General features: G+C 44.1%; 1 protein-coding gene and 1 non-coding gene across 2 annotated transcripts in view; both read right to left on the bottom strand.

Annotated features, from left to right (window-relative positions):
- The window catches only part of HS1BP3 (HCLS1 binding protein 3), a 53,148-nt gene extending 40,870 nt beyond the window's left edge, over positions 1 to 12,278 (bottom strand). Inside the window, exons 1-2 of the mRNA XM_041421965.1 lie at positions 12,125 to 12,278; positions 6,060 to 6,225 (exon numbers count right to left, since the gene is read on the bottom strand). Coding sequence (XP_041277899.1) covers positions 6,060 to 6,225; positions 12,125 to 12,168 — 210 coding nt within the window. The 5' untranslated portion in view covers positions 12,169 to 12,278. The remainder of the gene's footprint in view (positions 1 to 6,059; positions 6,226 to 12,124) is intronic.
- Positions 12,279 to 12,306: 28 nt separating this feature from the next.
- Positions 12,307 to 12,388, bottom strand: TRNAS-AGA. The gene has a single exon. It is a non-coding gene; the product is annotated as a tRNA-Ser (tRNA).
- Positions 12,389 to 18,352: the final 5,964 nt, after the last annotated feature.

Here is an 18,352-nt window from a genome sequence, read left to right as displayed (position 1 = left end):
AATTTTTTCCTTACATCTAAACTAAACCTTCCCTTCTTCAGCTTAAGGCCATTCCCCTTCATCAATTCCAGGCCCTTGTAACCAGTCCCTCTCCTGCTTTCTTATAGCCCCTTCATGTACTGGAAGGGGTCTAGTGTCACCCTGGAGCCTTCTCCAGGATGAACAGGCTCCCTGAGTGTCCTCACTGTCCCAGCTCTGTGACCACTTCTGTACCCTTCCTCTGGATCTGCTCCAATAAGTCCATGTCTTCCCTGTACTTAGGACCCCAGAGCTGGATGCAGCAGCACAGAGGCCTTACACAAGTGCCAGACAGGTTCCAGAGTGTGTTTTTTCAAGCAAATCCCAGACATGACGCAGACCATTCTCACACCTTTCTAGTCAGAAAGCACTTCTCTGCTGCAGCAATTCTGGACCCTTTCAATTTGACATCCTCTGTTAATTTTACAGGAGAAAGGTGTATCAGCATGCAACAAAATTAATTCTTGCCTTTCCTGGTTATCACTTACAGCCCGTTGAAAATCCTTGATGGATCCTATGGCCCAAAATGTCAGGATAGAAAATAAGCACTGCTCTAAACCCCATTTTATCAATCCTATTAAGCAAACAAAATTTGATTTGATTAATATTCTAGTATTTTTCTTCTGCTTCCTGTAATTCCTCCAGGTCTTGATCCTGCAGTTATCCTCTCCCCCTCCATGCCTCTCACTGAACTCTGTGAACACGGTGGATCTAAAGCCCCCACACCTGTAAGTCAGCCTGAGTGCACACACTTCAAGGAGTTCTGTCAAGTCACAATATCAAAGGCTCAATCTGATTCACTTCAAAAGAGTTAATCATGCAAATACAGCAAAGCATGTGCACATTTGCCAGGTCAAGACCTTATTTGCCTGTAACAATTAACATCCAACACAGAACTTAAAAGACAGGGATGGGTTGAATGTTTTGGGTTTTTTTTTTTTTTCACTAGGAACAAATAAGTTGAATGTGATCAAGTATAGCTAGAAGGTTAAGAAAACCACCATGAAGTTCAAAGTGAAAGTCTGAAGTTTGCTACTAATCCCTCAAATCTCATGCATGTGCCTTGCCCTCCTTTTCCCAAGGGCCTCACGCAGAAAAGTACACACCGGAATGGCTGCAGGATACGAGCCTGGGACTCCCACTTGAGCACAGAATTTGATCAAACTCAGTATTAAAGCTATTTAATGCCTCCTTTCCCTTCAAAGCTCCTTTTACTGCCCCACTTGTGACATCAAACTTGTCTTCATATGCTTTATATCTACTGCAAGGATTTCAACAAAATGGAGATCTTAGAGCTAACTCGAGCCCTTTGCCAGCCAGTGCACACCAACAAAGAGCAAGCTTGATTTTACAGTATTTCGTGAAAACCAGGGCTACTGTGACTTTCTTCTTATAAAGTCCACTTCTTAACACTGTCAAAAAAGGGAGATCCAGCATCTCTGTCCTCTTAAACAACCACTAGCTTTGGGTACAGGAATCAAAAGCATTCCTTCTCCCAAGCAGCACAAGCCAAGCTTTCGCTTGGAAACTTGCAATTCAAGCCATACCAGAATAAATGTTGCTTGGTGACCCTGTGGGTGTGCATTATGGTCGATTTTAATTACATGACCACATGCTGTTCTTCTCATCTGTTTTGCCCAGAAGAAGAGCAAGAACTCTAATATTTCTTTTTAATCAGCATGAATCCTTAGTGGCTCCTGAACCTATTGCTACACTGAGCATTAATTCTTTCCCCTCCTCTCACATCACAGAAGCCATAAATCAAGGAATTTATCTTCACAACATACCTGTATAGTCAGGAAAAAGCAACTCCAATGCACAGATTTTGAGGCCCAATAAAAAAAAAATATGCAAAAAGGCAATGATGAAAACACTGAACAATGAATACACACCCACATACTCATACACTCCCATGTACTCATACACTACCTCATTTTAAGAGAGGAAGACAGTTCTATAGTAAATGCCTCCCTAAATGGTGCTATGCCTGTCAAACACCGGTAGTTATTTGTTCAGCTTTGAAAAAGAAAAAACTTGACTAACAAATAAGTTGTGCAGAAGAATTAAACTGGATGCAGATAAAAAGAGAAGGCACTAAAGGCTGGGTGGATTTTTAATAAGACTGGGAAGGGAGAAGTTAATTGCTAAAAAAGCTAAGGTGTGGCTAGAAGAAATACCTTTAAGAAAAGCAAAGTCTTTTCTTTTTATCACAGAAAATGGCAAATCTACAGGCAATAATTAAATATCACCTTGGTAGCAGTACCAAAGAGAAAATCAATTTCCCTCTTTCTATAGTACAAGAGTATTCTGACCTTTGAAAGAAATGCAACTGACTTTTCCTTTAATTACCAAATATAACCTTAGGGTTATGCAGTTCTAGAACCCATTTGCCCTATTTTAAATTAGCATTTTTTTAAATTAAAAAATCCCTCCACTGTCTAATAATTTAGAATGTCATCACAGAAGTGAATTTCTTCTTCTGGTAATGTTTCACAAACATTTTAATTAGAGATGCTGTGATGCTGATTTTGCACAGTCCTGTTAAGGCTGGGGAATAGGGCACTCTGGATTGTTTAGACTCACAGTAAAGGCTTCACAGGTCAGATCTGAATACTCTTTTTGATGTTTATCTGGTTTCTGTCATAGGGCCTTAACACATCTCTCAGTCTTGACAGGACGAGAGGACAGAGCCTCAAGCTGCAAGGCAAGGTTCAGGTTGGACATCAGAAATAATTTTTTCACAGAAATGGTCATTAAACGTCGGAATGGACTACCCACGAAAGTGCTGGAGTTCCTGGAGTTGTTCAAGAAACATCTGGACACAACACTTGGTGCTCTAGCATAGTTGACAAGGTGGTGATCCATCAAAAGCTGTGTCAATGATCTTAAAGGCTGTTTCCCACCCAAATGACCCTGCAATTCGATCCTGGAGACCAGAGCTAGCTTAGAGGGCGCTTCTGCCCTGCTCACCGTCCCTTCCCAGGGAAAAGAGGAGCCACTGGTCCTCACTGTGCTTGGTGCAGGCCCTGAGGGCAGGGCTGGAGCAGTCGCTCCTCTGAGGTTTCGGGGACAGCGACAGGGCAAGGAGGAGCCACAAAACACAGACCTGGCTCCCCAGCTGGCCAAAACAGAGACAATCCAAAAACTGGTATCCAGAGACAAGGAAAATCCTACCATGCCAGCCTGCCTTCTCTAACCTACATGTCACCTCAGCGCTGTGTCACTGACTCCTTCCTCCAAGTTTCAAAAAAAGCAAAAATAGATGTCCCCTCTCCCATTCTGCTCCAGAAGAGGCACACAGTAGTTTCTCCTTCCTCCTTCAGATGTCTCATCTCACTGTGCTCTGATACAAATTTGATGTGTTAGATCTGCAGCCCATTGCAGCCTCGTTCTTCTCTATTGTTCCTCAGGTACCTCACTTACACTTCACTGCAAACTCTGGGGAAGGGTCACAGCTCTTGCTCGTGCTGCTCCAGCATCCAGCAGAACAGGGCACTGCACAGACACTCTGGGTGCGACCTGCCTTCCCCGGCAGTCACAGGACTGGCACTTCTCTCTAGGTTAAGCCATCTGCCTACAGGCATGAGGTGTCAAGTTCCATGACAGTCATTGGTAAGATGACATTTTGGTGAAATGTGACTGAAGCTCAACTCACCTGAACACAGGCAGCCAGTGGCACCTTGGATGCTGCACTGTATTCTCCTTGCTGTTTCAGGGCAGTTCCAATGCCTTTATGTCCTCTGTCACTCCTGCCAGCCCTGTGCACACGCCTACGGTAATTTAGGGTTTCTCAAATGGTACAAGACCTTTATGCTGGGTTCCCCCACCCTGCAGATGCTCAGCTATATCCTTTTTAACAGCACTGCACCGATGGGGATGGAAGTTTAGAAAACCAAACACAGACATCTGCAGACTGTTCTACCCAGAAAAAGGCATCCCATGCTATCTGAGATGCTTTGAGGGCTTGTGTGTATCAGGTTAATACACATAAGATCTATAGGAAACCCACAACTTCTGAAGGCCAGGTAGAAAACCCCAGGGCACCTCCGAGTGCACACAGAGATTTGTGTGCAACTCTATGGACCCTCAAGCATTTCAGTCTGGAGTTGAAGCCCCTCACTGCAGCTGTCTATAATGTAGATGTCTATAATGTAGACACTTTCCCTTTATGGTCAAAGAAGAGAGACATTTCCAGAGGATGAGTCACATCATTCCCCTCCTCCCCCCTGACCATATAAGCATGGACAGACTCAGATTAAAATATCCAACTTACAGAGAGATAAGTTACGACAGGTGAATCCCTTGGTTCCCTCCAGTAACACATACAGACAAAACTCATCGGAATGAATCGATGGAAAGCATCCATCCTCAACCTCCCAGCTCACGGTTTTAAATTACTCTCACACAACAAACTAGATAATATATCATATTTAGTCAGCTGAAAAAAAAGTAACTGATGAGATAAATGTTATTCTCGTCAGGCTCCACCAGTTTTCTTCTTCATGAAGAATGAAATGTCAGGAGACCTCACCATAGGAGAAATCAGGAAGGTTCATTTCACTTGAGAAGAGCAACTGAGTGCTGAAAATCCTCCCAGAGAGACAGGGGAACAGACAACCCCAGCAAGCACAGGGGCTGCAGTACAAAGTCTGTTTCTCCACTTTATAGACAAGCTGATTTTATCAACTTATTCTGAAATGATGCAAAATGAAGTTAGATGACAACAGCCCAGTTTAACACCTGAGGTGTAGCCAGATTCTTTCTTCCACAGAGCTGTGTGGAAAAATTACATAACATAAGTAGACATTGCTGCATGAAAAAAAGCAATTGCACATCCCCATCTCTTATGTGCCCCGGTCTGGCCCATCCCTGCCCTAGAAGAAACTTAATTATATTGAGCAAGTCAAAGGCTCAAGGAACAGGTGTAAATCAGTACTGAATAACAAACTCCAAAATACGCATTTTTCGCCAGGAGCAGTTGCTGAGCTGACGTTATGGAATAGCTACATAACACTGGCACACAAAAGGAAACACTGCCGGAGCAAGAACAAGCAGCCAGGGATGAGGAGGGTGAACAGAACAGACTCCTATGCCAGCATTGCTGCTTTTACCATAGTTATATATAGCACAAGGTGTGGAATAAATGCAGAAGATCTCATTTGTTGTAAAGCATTTCTTTACAACACTGCCAGATATTTATCTGCAAATCAGATTGTTTAAATAGGTTTTTAACAACTATCTTCTACAAAGTGTGAGTTACACTACAGGTCATGGTCTACCAGGTAACCACACGCTCACATCACTCTGACATCACAGTTAATGCCAAAACAGCTGAAAAGAGCAGATGGTCACAGCATGCAACAGGGTGTGTTCCCTTATGGTCAATGGACAGAGAAATGCACTTCTTGGGAGTGATTCAGCAGGCAGCTAAAGAAGATCAAACAGAACACCTTAAATGCACCTTTTCCCATCAGCTTGACAGACAGTCCTAGGGGCAACAGATTAACTGGATGTGCACATGCCATAGATTAGATTAGTTTCACATGTTTTAAGTCATGTGCTGTGCTTTCAAACCTTTACTCTGCAGGTATAAGAAAAAGACAATCCAGCTAAATAATGTTTTATATGGACACTTCCTGTGTCCAGGTAATAGACCCATTCAAATAAGCTACTATATATTTATTTCATGTTTCTCTACAAAGTCTAGTACTGATACATGTATTAGAGAAACTAATTTGTAGCAGAACTTGCAAAAAGTTTAATTGGTTTCTATTTGTTGATCCATAAAGAAAAATGCTTTAAAGGCAACAACAGTCATTGTCACTTTTAGCTCCTGGAATAAAAAGTTCAATTACTGTGTGGATAATGGAATACACACAACGGAATAGGAACTGCAGAAATGGTACAGACTGTGTTGTCCTACCAAGGACCTTGACCTGGAGAGGCTGTGATTGATGATGAAGCATCTGCTACACCATGACAGAAATAATCAAAGCTGATTAAGAAAGTGATCACTAACACAGGTCTGATGAAATATTTACCATAAACTGAACCACATCTTCAGGCTTGTGCTTTGCTGATTTGAAGGCAGCCATTCGGGTAACAACAACAATGTGATACTCGACATGGCCAGACATCATCTTCCCACGGATTTCCTGGTATTCTGGCACGGACAAATCCAGCCCTGTGTGCACATTCTGAATTTGCCTAGGGAAGAGAATACACAGAGTTCAAGCACTGGCACAAAGACTTTTAACTGTCCCTCTCCCAGTTACAAGCCCAAGAAAATCAAAGGCTCTCACTGGAACAGGACATCACACAGACCCTGTCCCCAACACTTCCTACTCTGTAACAAGACAAACTGGGACATGCCCTGTTTTCCATATTCCATCCCAAAGCACCTGCCATGAGCCACTGCAGGCAACATGCCAGGAACACAACATTTCTGCGAAGAGATGTGCATTCATTCAGAATGGGACTTCACTTACAGGAGCTGAAAGTGCTCTTAGCCCAGCATGGCTAAGATGGTGAGAAGATCCAATGATCTCTCATCAGGTTTATTTTGAGACAAAGGTCTGTTCATAGTGACTCATGCAGAGCTCTACCCACCTCTCCCTTATCTAAGGACATTTCCAGCAACAACAGAGACAATAACTGAAAGATGCCATGAAAGAAAGAAGGGGCTCCCTGGAGCACAGGGACAACTTGAGGTTTGTGAAGAGCCAACCAGGGAAGTGGATTAAAGCCAAAATACAAAGGAAGCTGCTGGCGCAGACTGATGGGCAAATCAGTTTCCTCCCATGAAGGTCCTTGATGAAAATTAGACAAACATCAGGACTGAGCAAGTTAAAGGAGGACATGATCCCTCAAGCTCTATCTCATACACAGTCTTGTTGCCAAACAGCCTAAAGGGCACACTAGCCAAAACATATTGGCTTTCCCACAGAAGATCCTACTGGAAACAGAACTACCTGTCCTTTCATACCCAGTTAAAGTAGACAACCACAGCATTAACCTCTGAGAGCTGCCAGCAGTAATAACCATCCATGGCTCCTCCTGGAGGAAAATGCAACAGGGGAGTTGCTGCTGCAGTTCACTCAATACATTTTTTTCCTCCTGACCGCTTCAGATCCACAGAACTGTGGTGCCACCTTCCTCCTGGACTGCCACTTGAAAATATTTATGACATTTTTGCAAGAGGAATGCCAGGTCATATTAGAGTGCTCACACATCAAGAGTAAGACCAAGCAGTTGCTGTTGGAGCATTGATCGGTACATTTAATGAAATAAACAGTCTGTTTCAATAGCCTGAAAACCAAAACTGATCAAAGATCCCTTCCCCAAAGTTACCCTATGCCAAGCCACAGACCACTCGCTGTCGCTGGAACCAAGTATTCTGCCAGAATCAAAGTTCACCATCCAGAGCATTGAATACCCTCTGAACACATCTCTGAGCACATTCTTCCGATGTGTGAGTGAATGCTTTTTAGAGAAATCAGAAGGGACCACTTAAAACAAAACTAGGATCATTAAACATTTATTCTGCCTTTTTAAACCTTAACCATGAGGATTATCAAGTTCCACCTTCCCTGGATTTCCTGCAGACTGCAGAGTTCTTGTGGAATTCTTACCTCTTCCTTCAGGAAGTTTAGATTCATTAACACAGGTGCCCTTTCACCTGAGGATATACAATGCTTAGAACTTAATATACACTTTCAAGAGGCCTAAACAATCTAGTTTCAAACAAAGTTTCAAAAGATTCCTCTCATCACGTCAAAACTTGATCAGTTCTTATGAAATTTGAGCTTCCCCAAGAAGGCAACCTCTGAATCTCTAATTCAAAGCTTGAATAAAAAGCCTTTTAAAGAGAGTATCTTGAGAGTTCCTGATAAATAGGATAACAATAAACAAGGACACAGACACAATTTTGTACCCAATCCTCTTTGCAAGCCATGTTTAAAGCATTAGGGGTTTAACAACAGCTTTACCATCTCATGTTCTGATGATGCTATTCTCTCTGCTCTGATTCTGTTCTCATGCTCTGCCAGTCAAGGACTTCACTTTACATATCCAGACAAAATTTTGTTCTCAGTTACTCGTGATTGGCTCTAAAACACAGGACCAGCAGTGCCCATGTGTGAATACACAGGTGCTTGGCTTTCACACAGCAGCCTGTGGGATCTGCGAGTAACAACCATCATCTGGAACTCTGCCTCTTTCAGTAGCAGCCAAAATGCTGACTCTAAGGGCATGTGCCAGTAAAACCAGCTGGATCTGGACCTTTTTGGACTACACCTGCAGCACAGGATATGCTCTTAGAAGAGACTTACAGATCACAATAGCCCTAAACACTATTAAGATCATCAAGGACTTTGCCCACTCTGGCAACTCCTCATCTGCAACCATCAAATTCCTGGACTTTTGTCTCACCCCAAATCTGCCCCCACAAATTCCTGGAAATATGGACAGAAAATTAAGCCACCTGATGGAGACTTGAGATAAGATAAAGGCAGTACTATTGTCCAAGTTATCTCAGGCCTAAGGAGAGGTAAACAAGAGTGGGGGAGAAGAGTGGAACACTGCAAGGAGTCCATGGAGAAGGCCAGCCCAGCAACTGTGCTGAAGGTGAGCTCTTGACTGGAGGAGACCATAGTCCACTGTCTCAAAAGAGACATACTGAGCACAGGACATTCACACTCACATGCAGGCCTGAGGGTATTTATCCCTTCTGATGGGGTATAAAAGGCATGAAAGGCAGCTGTCATGTCTTAAAAGGTGTCATAAGCCTGCAAAGTCACCCAAAGCATCCCCAGATTTATTTCTGGGACCTTCCATCAGAGGGTGTACATGATTCTCAGTGTAGCAAAATTCCACTCTGCAGGGGAGGTGCTTGAGCATGCCCATATATACCTGATTGCATATTAACCCATTAAACTTTATGTTTTGTGGGACCCTTACCACCAAAAAAGGTGAAAAAGAGCCTACAAAACACTGCTGGATCCACAAGGCTAGTGATTATCTTTCTACATAACTGTTCTCTCTCTGCTTTTCCCACCACCCTCTTTTCTGTGTCTTTGTCTCTCACACATTTCACTTAATAAAATCTGCATTATTGATTTTAGCATATGATCTCATTTGCACGTTAATTTGGGTAGAAGCATCTCTCTCCAATAATCACAATAATCAGATCTTAACAGCTCTCCAGATGTACAGTCGCTCAGAGGTTGTGATTGCAGCTATGGCAGCAAAAAGGTCTGTCTCTCATACTCAGGAATGGTTTACTAACCCAGGGAAGTCTGATTACCAGTCCTTGAAAGGATGTGTGGATGAGGCACCGGGAACAGGATTTAATGGTGGATGTGGCAGTGCTGGGTTAATGTTTGGAGTTGATGATCTTAAAGGTCTTTTCCGTCTCAAATGAGTCTGTGATTCTGCTTCTGTTAACACAGAGTATAAATGACTACTTAACCTGCTTTTCACCTCTAATATAAATAAAAGGAGTAATGACCAGTGAATCATCATCAATGGCCTTTAGCTGAAAACAGCAACTGTGTACAGATGTTCTGAGATGACACAATGACAACTTCACTGTAAGAGCTGCTGCATTAGAGAGTTCTGAAACTGCAATGAAGTTAGTAAGTACCTTATACCCAGAGTTTTTCTTTTAAAGTTTTTAGAAGTCTGTGCTAAAATGTCATGGAAAATGATTAGAGGGAGGGGGAATAGCTACATTTTAATTTGTTTGCTTTAGGCCTTATGATGACTTTCATTATCATCTCCTACAGGAAACCCAGCCCTATTATCTTCTATAGCATTAGCATTTCTTTTTAAATATAAAACTGATTCTAAACAGAAATCAGCAGGGAGGCTGAGACAAACAGAACATCCTATCCAAAGTGCTCCCTAGTTCTTTTAATGTCTTCAAAATAAGCAGCCTTAATGTTTTAACTAATTAAGTACTGTTATTGTTATTCAAACAGAATCAGCACCTGCAAACCCCAAGACAGAATATAGTTTCACTGCATTTTTCACATAAAAACAATTATTTTTACACTTGCAGCTTTAGAAAAAAAAAAGGCAGCAAAAGGAGATAACTAGTTGTTTAACTAGGGCACACAGTTTATTGCTTCTACTCTTTATTTGAATCTAGCTTATCTCCAGTTTACACTTCTGTCTACAAAGCAGTTCACCAGAGACCTGGGCACATGGTTAACCTTCCTAACAGGAATCACTTCACCCAAATACAAGGAGACCATTCATACCAGCAGCACTGCTGTGAATCAGATCATTGCACAATCAGATCATGCAGGATTGGCCCAGAACAGAGGAAGTGCAGACTATAAAAGGTCAGCTGAACTGAGCAGCTCCCATAGTTCACGGAACAGCTGGGTGCTCACTACTGGTTCCTTGATTTGCATATAATAATTAAATTGTATTTTAAATAATCTGCTTTCTGTGCTGAAAGGCCAACATGGGGGGGTGGCTAATAGCTACCTCCACAAGAAAGTAAAACAAGAGATGCAAGTGCTGTGACCAGAGAAACATTTATGCCAGCATCTGTGTGGCCAGGAGAGCAGAGTCTGTGCTTCCTGCCTTGATAAACTCAGCCCTGCCAGCAGCACCCAGCTCCAAAAATCTCTCTCAAGAGAGAGAACAAACTGTGACATCCCTGGTCATAACAGGAGAAAAAATTGCACAACTTGTTTTATTTATTAAGTGAAGGCAAAGTACTCACAGAATAGTTTATTTCTCTGTGTAGTCTAAGTGCAAGTATACAGATTTGATAGGCTCCCCAGAGAAGTGATGACAGCACCAAACCTGACAGGGTTCAAGAAGTGTTTGGACAATGCTCTCAGGGACATGGTGTGATCCTTGGAATGTCCTGAGCTGAGCCAGGAGTTGGACTCAATGATCCAACTCAGCATATTCTGTGATTCCATGATTTATATTACCACAGCAACTAGGAATCCTATTCCCAAAATAAGTATGTGGGGAAAAAAGTGGAAAAGGTCACAACTATACAGCTATTTCACCTCAGAAGCTAGAGAGTATGTTCACTTGCTAAAGTCTTAATCCCACATACATATATACCCAAGTTTATCACTGAAAGCATTTCAGTTTCAGTGGGAAAATTTGCAAATGCGTCTTTTTCAATCTAACAACTGTAAAATAAATCCAGGTGTTTGGATTTCCTTTTCTAAGGCTAAACATAATATAAAGTCAGTCCTACAAAACATCTGTTAATCACATTAGATACATTTGAAGGTTCAAGGCCACTGCTTCAAGGAAAATGCGGCCCTGATCAGCCAAATATTTAAGGATTAAAATAATGGCTTTGAAGTTAGAGTGACTGAAATAGTCATTATTTATGTCCTTCGAGGTAAGGATCTTGCTGAATCAACACTTCTGCTTCTCATGTCTCATCTGATAGCAAATTGCTTTCATGTGGTCTCAAATATCTCGTGGGTATTAAAAAAAAAAAAAAAAAAAAAGGAGAGAGAGCGAGATCTATCAATTTCCCTATAAAAGATTTGCCATAAGCATTTTCTTCTAGAGGTATTTCTCATCAGGATTCATTTACTACACCTAGAAAGAAACAGGGTTTAAAAATCTAATGCAACGGAGAAGAGCGCCCCTGCACCACGCAGGGGACAGCTGCGAGGGAGTGGGAAAGGAGAATAAACTCTTTCTGCCCATCCCTGGGCAAAGCACTGCTGACACCGCAGGATAAATCCTAATTCCTGCCCACCCACCTCGGAACACCGACAAGGAAAAGATGTGTCCGGAGGGCGACAGCACACGCTGCGCCAGAGTGAACGGCAAACAACCCGGAGCTATCACAAGAGGAAAGGGCACGCAGGACAGGCCAGGGATCTCCGGCGGCTGAGGAATGCAGGAAAACTGGAGAACATCTGAAGTGCCCCGGGGCAAACCCACACAGCACCGCCCGGCTAGCCCACAGCCTCCGCCGCCCCGCGCTCCTTCCTTTCCTTCCTCTCCTTCCTTCCCCTTCCCTTTCTCCTTCCCCGCTCCCCGGCCCGGGCTGCCCCGCCGAGGCCGCTGCTGAGGCGGGCGCGGGGCCGCTGCCCCGGCCCGTCCCCGGTACCTGGTGGTGACCAGCACTGCGGGCGCCGGGCCGCGCTGCTCCATGGCCGCGGGAGGAGGTCCCGCCTCCCTTCCCGGGGCTGGACCGGCCGCCCTGCCGGATGTCAGGCGCCGGCGGCTCCGGTGCAAAACGAGCGGGGAGAAGAAAACGTCCGGCACGGGGAGGAAAAGAGAGACGCGGCTCGTAGTCGGCAGGATTCGAACCTGCGCGGGGAGACCCCAATGGATTTCTAGTCCATCGCCTTAACCACTCGGCCACGACTACACCGACGGGCAAGAATACCGCCGCGTGAGCCCCACTAACTCATCCCGCGCTTCCTCTTCCTCCCGGGCCGGGCACTTCCCCGGGCTCGGTGCATCCCTGGGCGCTGCTCTTCCTCCTCACGGGAAACAGCTCGCACGCATCTCCCGCTGACACTGTGGGCACGGCGCTGCTTCCCCAGCCGCATCCCTAGGCAGCGCCAGCCGGGTGCAGGGCACGGCCACCGCCGCAGCCTGGCCACACACCTCGGAGCGGCTGTGTGTTCTGAAGTTTATTTTGGGAAAGAACAGGGAAGCAGCTGGTCCTTCTGCTGCCCCTCAGGCAGCCGCGGCAGGGCCGGCAGCCTTGTTTGTTTGCAGGCTGCTGGGCCTACCTGGGCCCTTGGTTGTCCCGCGGTCCTCTGCGCTGGCTCCTGCAGGGAAGCGCTTGGGAAAAAAGCTTCGCACCTGGCACAGCTTCGTGGAATCACGGAATTACAAAGTTGTTATGGTTGGAAAAGACCTCTAAGACCATGGGATCCACTCGTTTAACCATCTACCATGTTCACCACTAAACCATAACCCCAAGTGCTACATCCACATGTTTATTTGAACACTTCCAGAGACAGCAATTCCACAACTTCCCTGAGCAGCCTGTCCCAATGCCTGACCACCCTTTCAATGAAGAATTTTTTGCTAATATCCAATTTAAACCTCTTTAGGTGCAACTCGAGGCTATGTCTTCATCTGTCACTTGTTACTTGGGAGAAGAGACCAACTCCCCCCCCATGCACCTTCCTTTCAGGTGGTGGTAGAGAGTGATAAGGTTCCCCCCGAGCCTCCTTTTCTCCAGGTTAATCACCACCAGCTCCCTCAGCTGCTGCTCATCACATTTGTACTCCAGACCCTTCTCACCGGCTCTGCTCTCCTTCTCTGGACAGACAGAAACCACGGGCAGAGAATCTTAAAAGTGATGAAAAACAGATGCTGACACTGCATCAATGCAGCCAGCCTCCAAACAGGCTCAGCACCTCAAGTGGTTATGCAGCAGTGTCCCCAGAGAGGATCAGCCCTTGAAAGAGGACCTAGTGGGTGGATTAAGACTTTTCACCCCAGAAAGGAACAGCTGGAGGACTTTGGGAGTGATGGAAATGTCAAAATCAAGAGCAGTCCAAAGTAGCGGACACAGAACAATCTTTTGATGCTTGTGGTGAAACAAAAAATCTGGAACATGAAACTCATGAGTCAAAACAAAAAAAAAGGGAGACTTCATAGGTGGGGTTCCTTCCTAAATCCCCATTGTTTTCTCTCCCTGCCACTATAAACCTTTTGTTAAGCAGTGTGTAAACACCACCACCCAGCTGCAGCCTTTCTGGCACAGGAGTTGCAGTTTCCAGAAGTGCTGAAAGCCACCAGAAAGTGCTTTTGGAACATGAATCGTTCTCATGTGGCCTCTGAAGGGTTAAAAACCCCTGGGGTGGAGTTCCTGAAAGCATATAATGAATAGTTTTATGGCTAAACAAATTGCTTATCCAATGGCATTTTTGTTCCCATTTGACTTCCTGGATAATGCAAGTTATTCAGATAGTAACAAGGAATAAGCAGCTGGCAGTTTGCTGTCTAAGACAGCAAAAATAGAGCAGGACCTGAGCCCATGAGTTCCCACTGAAATGCTTGCTGAGCAGTGTCCTTCCAGATGTTGCCAAGTGCCTGTGAAGGTGCTTCAAAAGCTGGGGATTTTCTCCCCAAACAGAAGTGTCTGCTTGACCCCAGTGAGCTGCCACTCTTAGTCCTGGAGAGGCTGTGTATGCTTTGTCTGTGTACTCATGGAGAAGTTTGAGCAATGCCTGTTTATCTGATTTCCTAACAAGTCTTGTCATACATGGCATTTTTATAGCTCCACAGCCTGAATCGTCATAACATAGGAATAAAACAAGTGCCTCAGTGGTGCTAACCTCTGAAGTTGTGGAAATAATCAGCTGATTTTCCCACAAGGTTAGGGCAGGGTCTTTGTTCAGATGGTGACTGTGAAGAGTGAACCTCTGCATAAAAGGTGGACACAAATCAAACCTGTCAGGAGAAAACTAATATGCCAGCAGAGCTATCTGCAGGAGCTGAGCATTGACTTGCCTTGAAAAGCAACCTCCAGAATACTTGGAGTTTGATTCCCGTGTTGCTTTGGATGTTACACAGAAAATTTCTTCCACTTAACCAATTTTTAAACTCAATTATCCACTGGAAACCTGCAGGAAAAAGCCTATGTGAGAATGTGCAAAGAATCTGAGAACCAATCCCAGTAACAGTCATCACTTATAAATGTACATTTTCCTACCTACTGCTTGGGTTACCCTCAGCTGTTCCTCTCTCTTTCGTGATCCCCTTTGCCTCAGTTAAATTCTCTATGAGCAAAGGAAAGACAAATAAACTCTCTGAAGTTTCAGGACTATTTTCTTTGGGATTTATGTCTTTTTCCCCTGCCTCTTAGCTCTGCAGTACTGACTGCTATGGTACGTTGCTTGACTTACTTTTATCCATTCTTTTTCTGTTTTTTTTCCCCCCTTTCTTTCCATACCCTCAGCAAATTCAATCAGCATATTCATGCAGTCTGTATTTACTAGCCTAATTTATGCATAGCCTCTGTAGTAAAACTATTAATTCATTTGCATAGAATAACTGCCTAAATACAAATGCATGTTCTTTTACTGCAGGTTATGTGTGGCACTGTACTAGACCTCTGTGGTTTCTGCATAAATGAGGCAAGGCCAAAGATGACTGCTCCAAGTGAGAGAATATATTCAAAGAAAAGGTAAGTGATTTCAGTCAAAAGCTTTTAGAAATTGAAGGAAAAGAATGAGTGGGAGACAAGTAACTAGGCCCAATAGGATGTTGAAGGAGGGTTTTTTTGTCTTCAAGATGTCTGAGCATTGGGAAGGAGGAACTCATACTGAAAAATGGTATCATCCAGGAAGGCTAAATAATATCCCTCCCAACACAGAGGTAATGGAGAAGTCAGGTTTTAAACAAAGAGTTTGTGGGAAGATGCATATAGCCTCTTTAACTAGAGGTGTTGCTGTTTCATGAGTCAAGTGGCTGTTTCTGGTTTTACTATCACCATCATAAAAAAATCTTTTAGCTGTCATTTCACAGAAGCAAAAGAAAAATGAGTTATTCTTAGAACTCAAAACTCAGATACTTACTATAAGTAAATCCCAACTGCAATACAATATCCTTATGAATGTCATGATTTTGGGACACCTTTTGAACATTTGGGTTCAGCACTATGGTTCTGCTGGTCTGGGAGTACCTACTACATAACTGTTTTATGGCTTGTGTCCTGAGCTGACTTCCTTGATAATCTTGTTTTTACAATGACATAGTCTAGGTTTCCACTTTACTCAGTTGCTTATCACTTTGTGAAACAAAGAATATTTTCCCTCAGAGCTACTAAATCCAGCACTGGCAGGGCTCTCAGAGCAAAGGGTTCCTGGAGGCTCACTAGGAGCTGGGAAACGAGTTCATATAATTTTTTCCCCACTTCTTTCTTCCCTTCCATGACCAGTGTTTCTATTCTCCTTCCACAGTACCTCTGCTCTTCTGACTGCTGACTACACACAGGAGCAGGAACTGCTGGTGTTTCCTTCAACACAAGGAAAAGCAAGGAAAAATAGTGTAAAGGGGTTGAGGTGGTTCCTGTCCTTGAGTCAGCTCTTACCAGGTGAGGTGGGCATCCCCTGCCACCCTGCTCTGCTCTCTCATCAAACCTCTGCCATGAAGCGTCACAGATCAGGGAGAGCTGGCTGCAAGTGCCCCTTGCAAATCCTGCTCCCAGACACTCAGCACAGGCCCATGGTGTGTGGGTATTACAGACCCAATGCCTCAGACACTCAGCTGAGGGTGACTTAGGGACAGCACATCAGTTTTGTTCGCCTCTGTATCCGTTTTCTGTCCACTAGAGAGCACTCAAATACCACCTATGGACGCAGGATGAGCACTGGTGCCGACTGCAATCCCCAGCTGTGTCTCACCGTGCTGGTTTTGCATGCAGTAGAGTTTATTTTGTTCATAGCATCTGCTAAACCATGGCACTCCCCCTTTGGGAGCCCACTGCCCAGCTCCTGTTTGGCACCATTCGCTTGCACACAGAATCCCACCAGCTCCAGTGTAACCCTCAGCTCGTGCTCAAAACCTGACTCTGTGACCAGTTACACTGGGATTTTCTGCAAAGCTAAAGTCACTCAGTGATGTGTTTGCAGTTAGGACTGATGTTTGTATTTACTTTTGATACACAATTTGCTCCCAACAGTTCACTTGCACTGACACATAGCCCAGAGGGGTTTTCTCAGCCACCTGCCTCAGCGTGGATGCAGGGCACTGACTGGTATGAAAAAGGGGAAGAATCACCACCTGTGCTCAAGGACTGCTCACCAGCCATATCCAGCAGGCACTGAGGTCCCACAAAGGGTTAAAGCAAGGAAGAAAAACCTCTCGGAGCCTGTTAAAATATTGAGTGATTTGTGGCTCGGGTCTGTTCATTCTGTTCCATGCAAATGGACTGCAGTCCTACAGTTTAATCCCTCTCTGCTCTTCACAGGGGCACAGGGAGATGAAGGGTCTCCATCAGGGTCAAGGTGTGACCCCATGAACTCATCCCAGGGTCATGTCTGTCTCCTGTGCACTGAGCAGGGACCAGTTCTTGCAGCACTGCATCCCTGCCTGGGTGTGATTCTTGGCAGCTCATGGATTTGCTTTTCATCTCCTCAAAGCAGCAGGAGAACAACAGTGAGTTTATAAGCCCAGAGGAAATTGTCCACCAAGTTTTGAATCCCTGGCAGAGGACTCTAGCTGTAATCATGGCAGGATGAGGGGAAATCAGAGCCCTGCTTAGGGTATAGTAAATAAAATGTGGGGGGAAAAAGCAAGGGCAAAGGAACCAAAATAAATCAGCTATGGAAACACAGTTTAAAAGCTGAACATGGAACTTTTTTCCAGCCTTGATTTGGGAGAGATGCAATATAATTTCATTACTGAAAAAGGCTGTGCTAAGAGTCCAGTGAGATGGTCACTCACTTATCACTCCTAACACTATTTCTTTTCAGATGACAATTACAAAACCCAGATGTGAACCACTAGGAGATTTTATATTAGAACTGGGCTTCTCAGTAAGTTTCAAAGGTAGCCAAAATGGTAGATTTAAAGTTCACTCTTGTTATATGATGTGGTAAGGTTGTTGATAGCCTGTCATGGCAGTCTTTTAATCTACACACCTCCTAAACTCAGTATAGATTTATTTTGGAGAAAAGGGAGCAGAGCTATAGAGCTGTTATTCATTATGCCTCATGCTTTCCTCCCTGCTTTAAACATTTAACCTGTAATATGATGAGCCACATGTCAGGAATAATCTAGTATAAACCATAGGTAATCCCTGCTGAAAGATAAGCCTGGCTCTTGACCTGCTGCAGGCCTGGAATTAAAATTCCACCTCTCAAGTTTGGGTGTCCTAGGTAAATCATGGATGAGTTTCATGGTAGCCAGTGAGGAAGAAAAGATGAGATTTCCTGGTTTGCCTCAGTTTAATAAAACCAAACTAAAAAGTAGAAAATTTTCTGTATTATTAAAAAAATCACATCTACAGTAGATACATACAGTGATTTTATTTTTTTTTCCCCAAAGAAACCATAGTTTTTGGGTAGTTAAGTCTTTACATAGCAGCAATGGAAAATATTTCCCCGGTCCAGGAAAAGCGAAGGAACAGTCAATAACTGCACAAGTTTCCACCTAAATATGTTGCCAAGTTTTTCAAGTCCATCTTCACCACAAGCCTGACCGAAGCTGGTGCCCAAGGATTTTACCATCACTTCCCTTACTCCCACCAAATAAGCTCTGGAGGTGTTTATGTTTGTGCTAAGTTTTTAGTTGGAGATGAGCAAGAGCCCAAGGCCTGCTTGGTTTTGGTCCTGGCTCCTGGTTGCTCATTACCATGTGAAAGTGT

Source organism: Onychostruthus taczanowskii, unplaced genomic scaffold (assembly GCF_017590055.1).
Source record: "Onychostruthus taczanowskii isolate IOZ18803 unplaced genomic scaffold, ASM1759005v1 scaffold11, whole genome shotgun sequence".
In the NCBI taxonomy this organism is placed as follows: domain Eukaryota; kingdom Metazoa; phylum Chordata; class Aves; order Passeriformes; family Passeridae; genus Onychostruthus; species Onychostruthus taczanowskii.
Note: the sequence above shows the minus strand (reverse complement) of the source record. Positions and strands in the feature narration are given on the sequence as shown.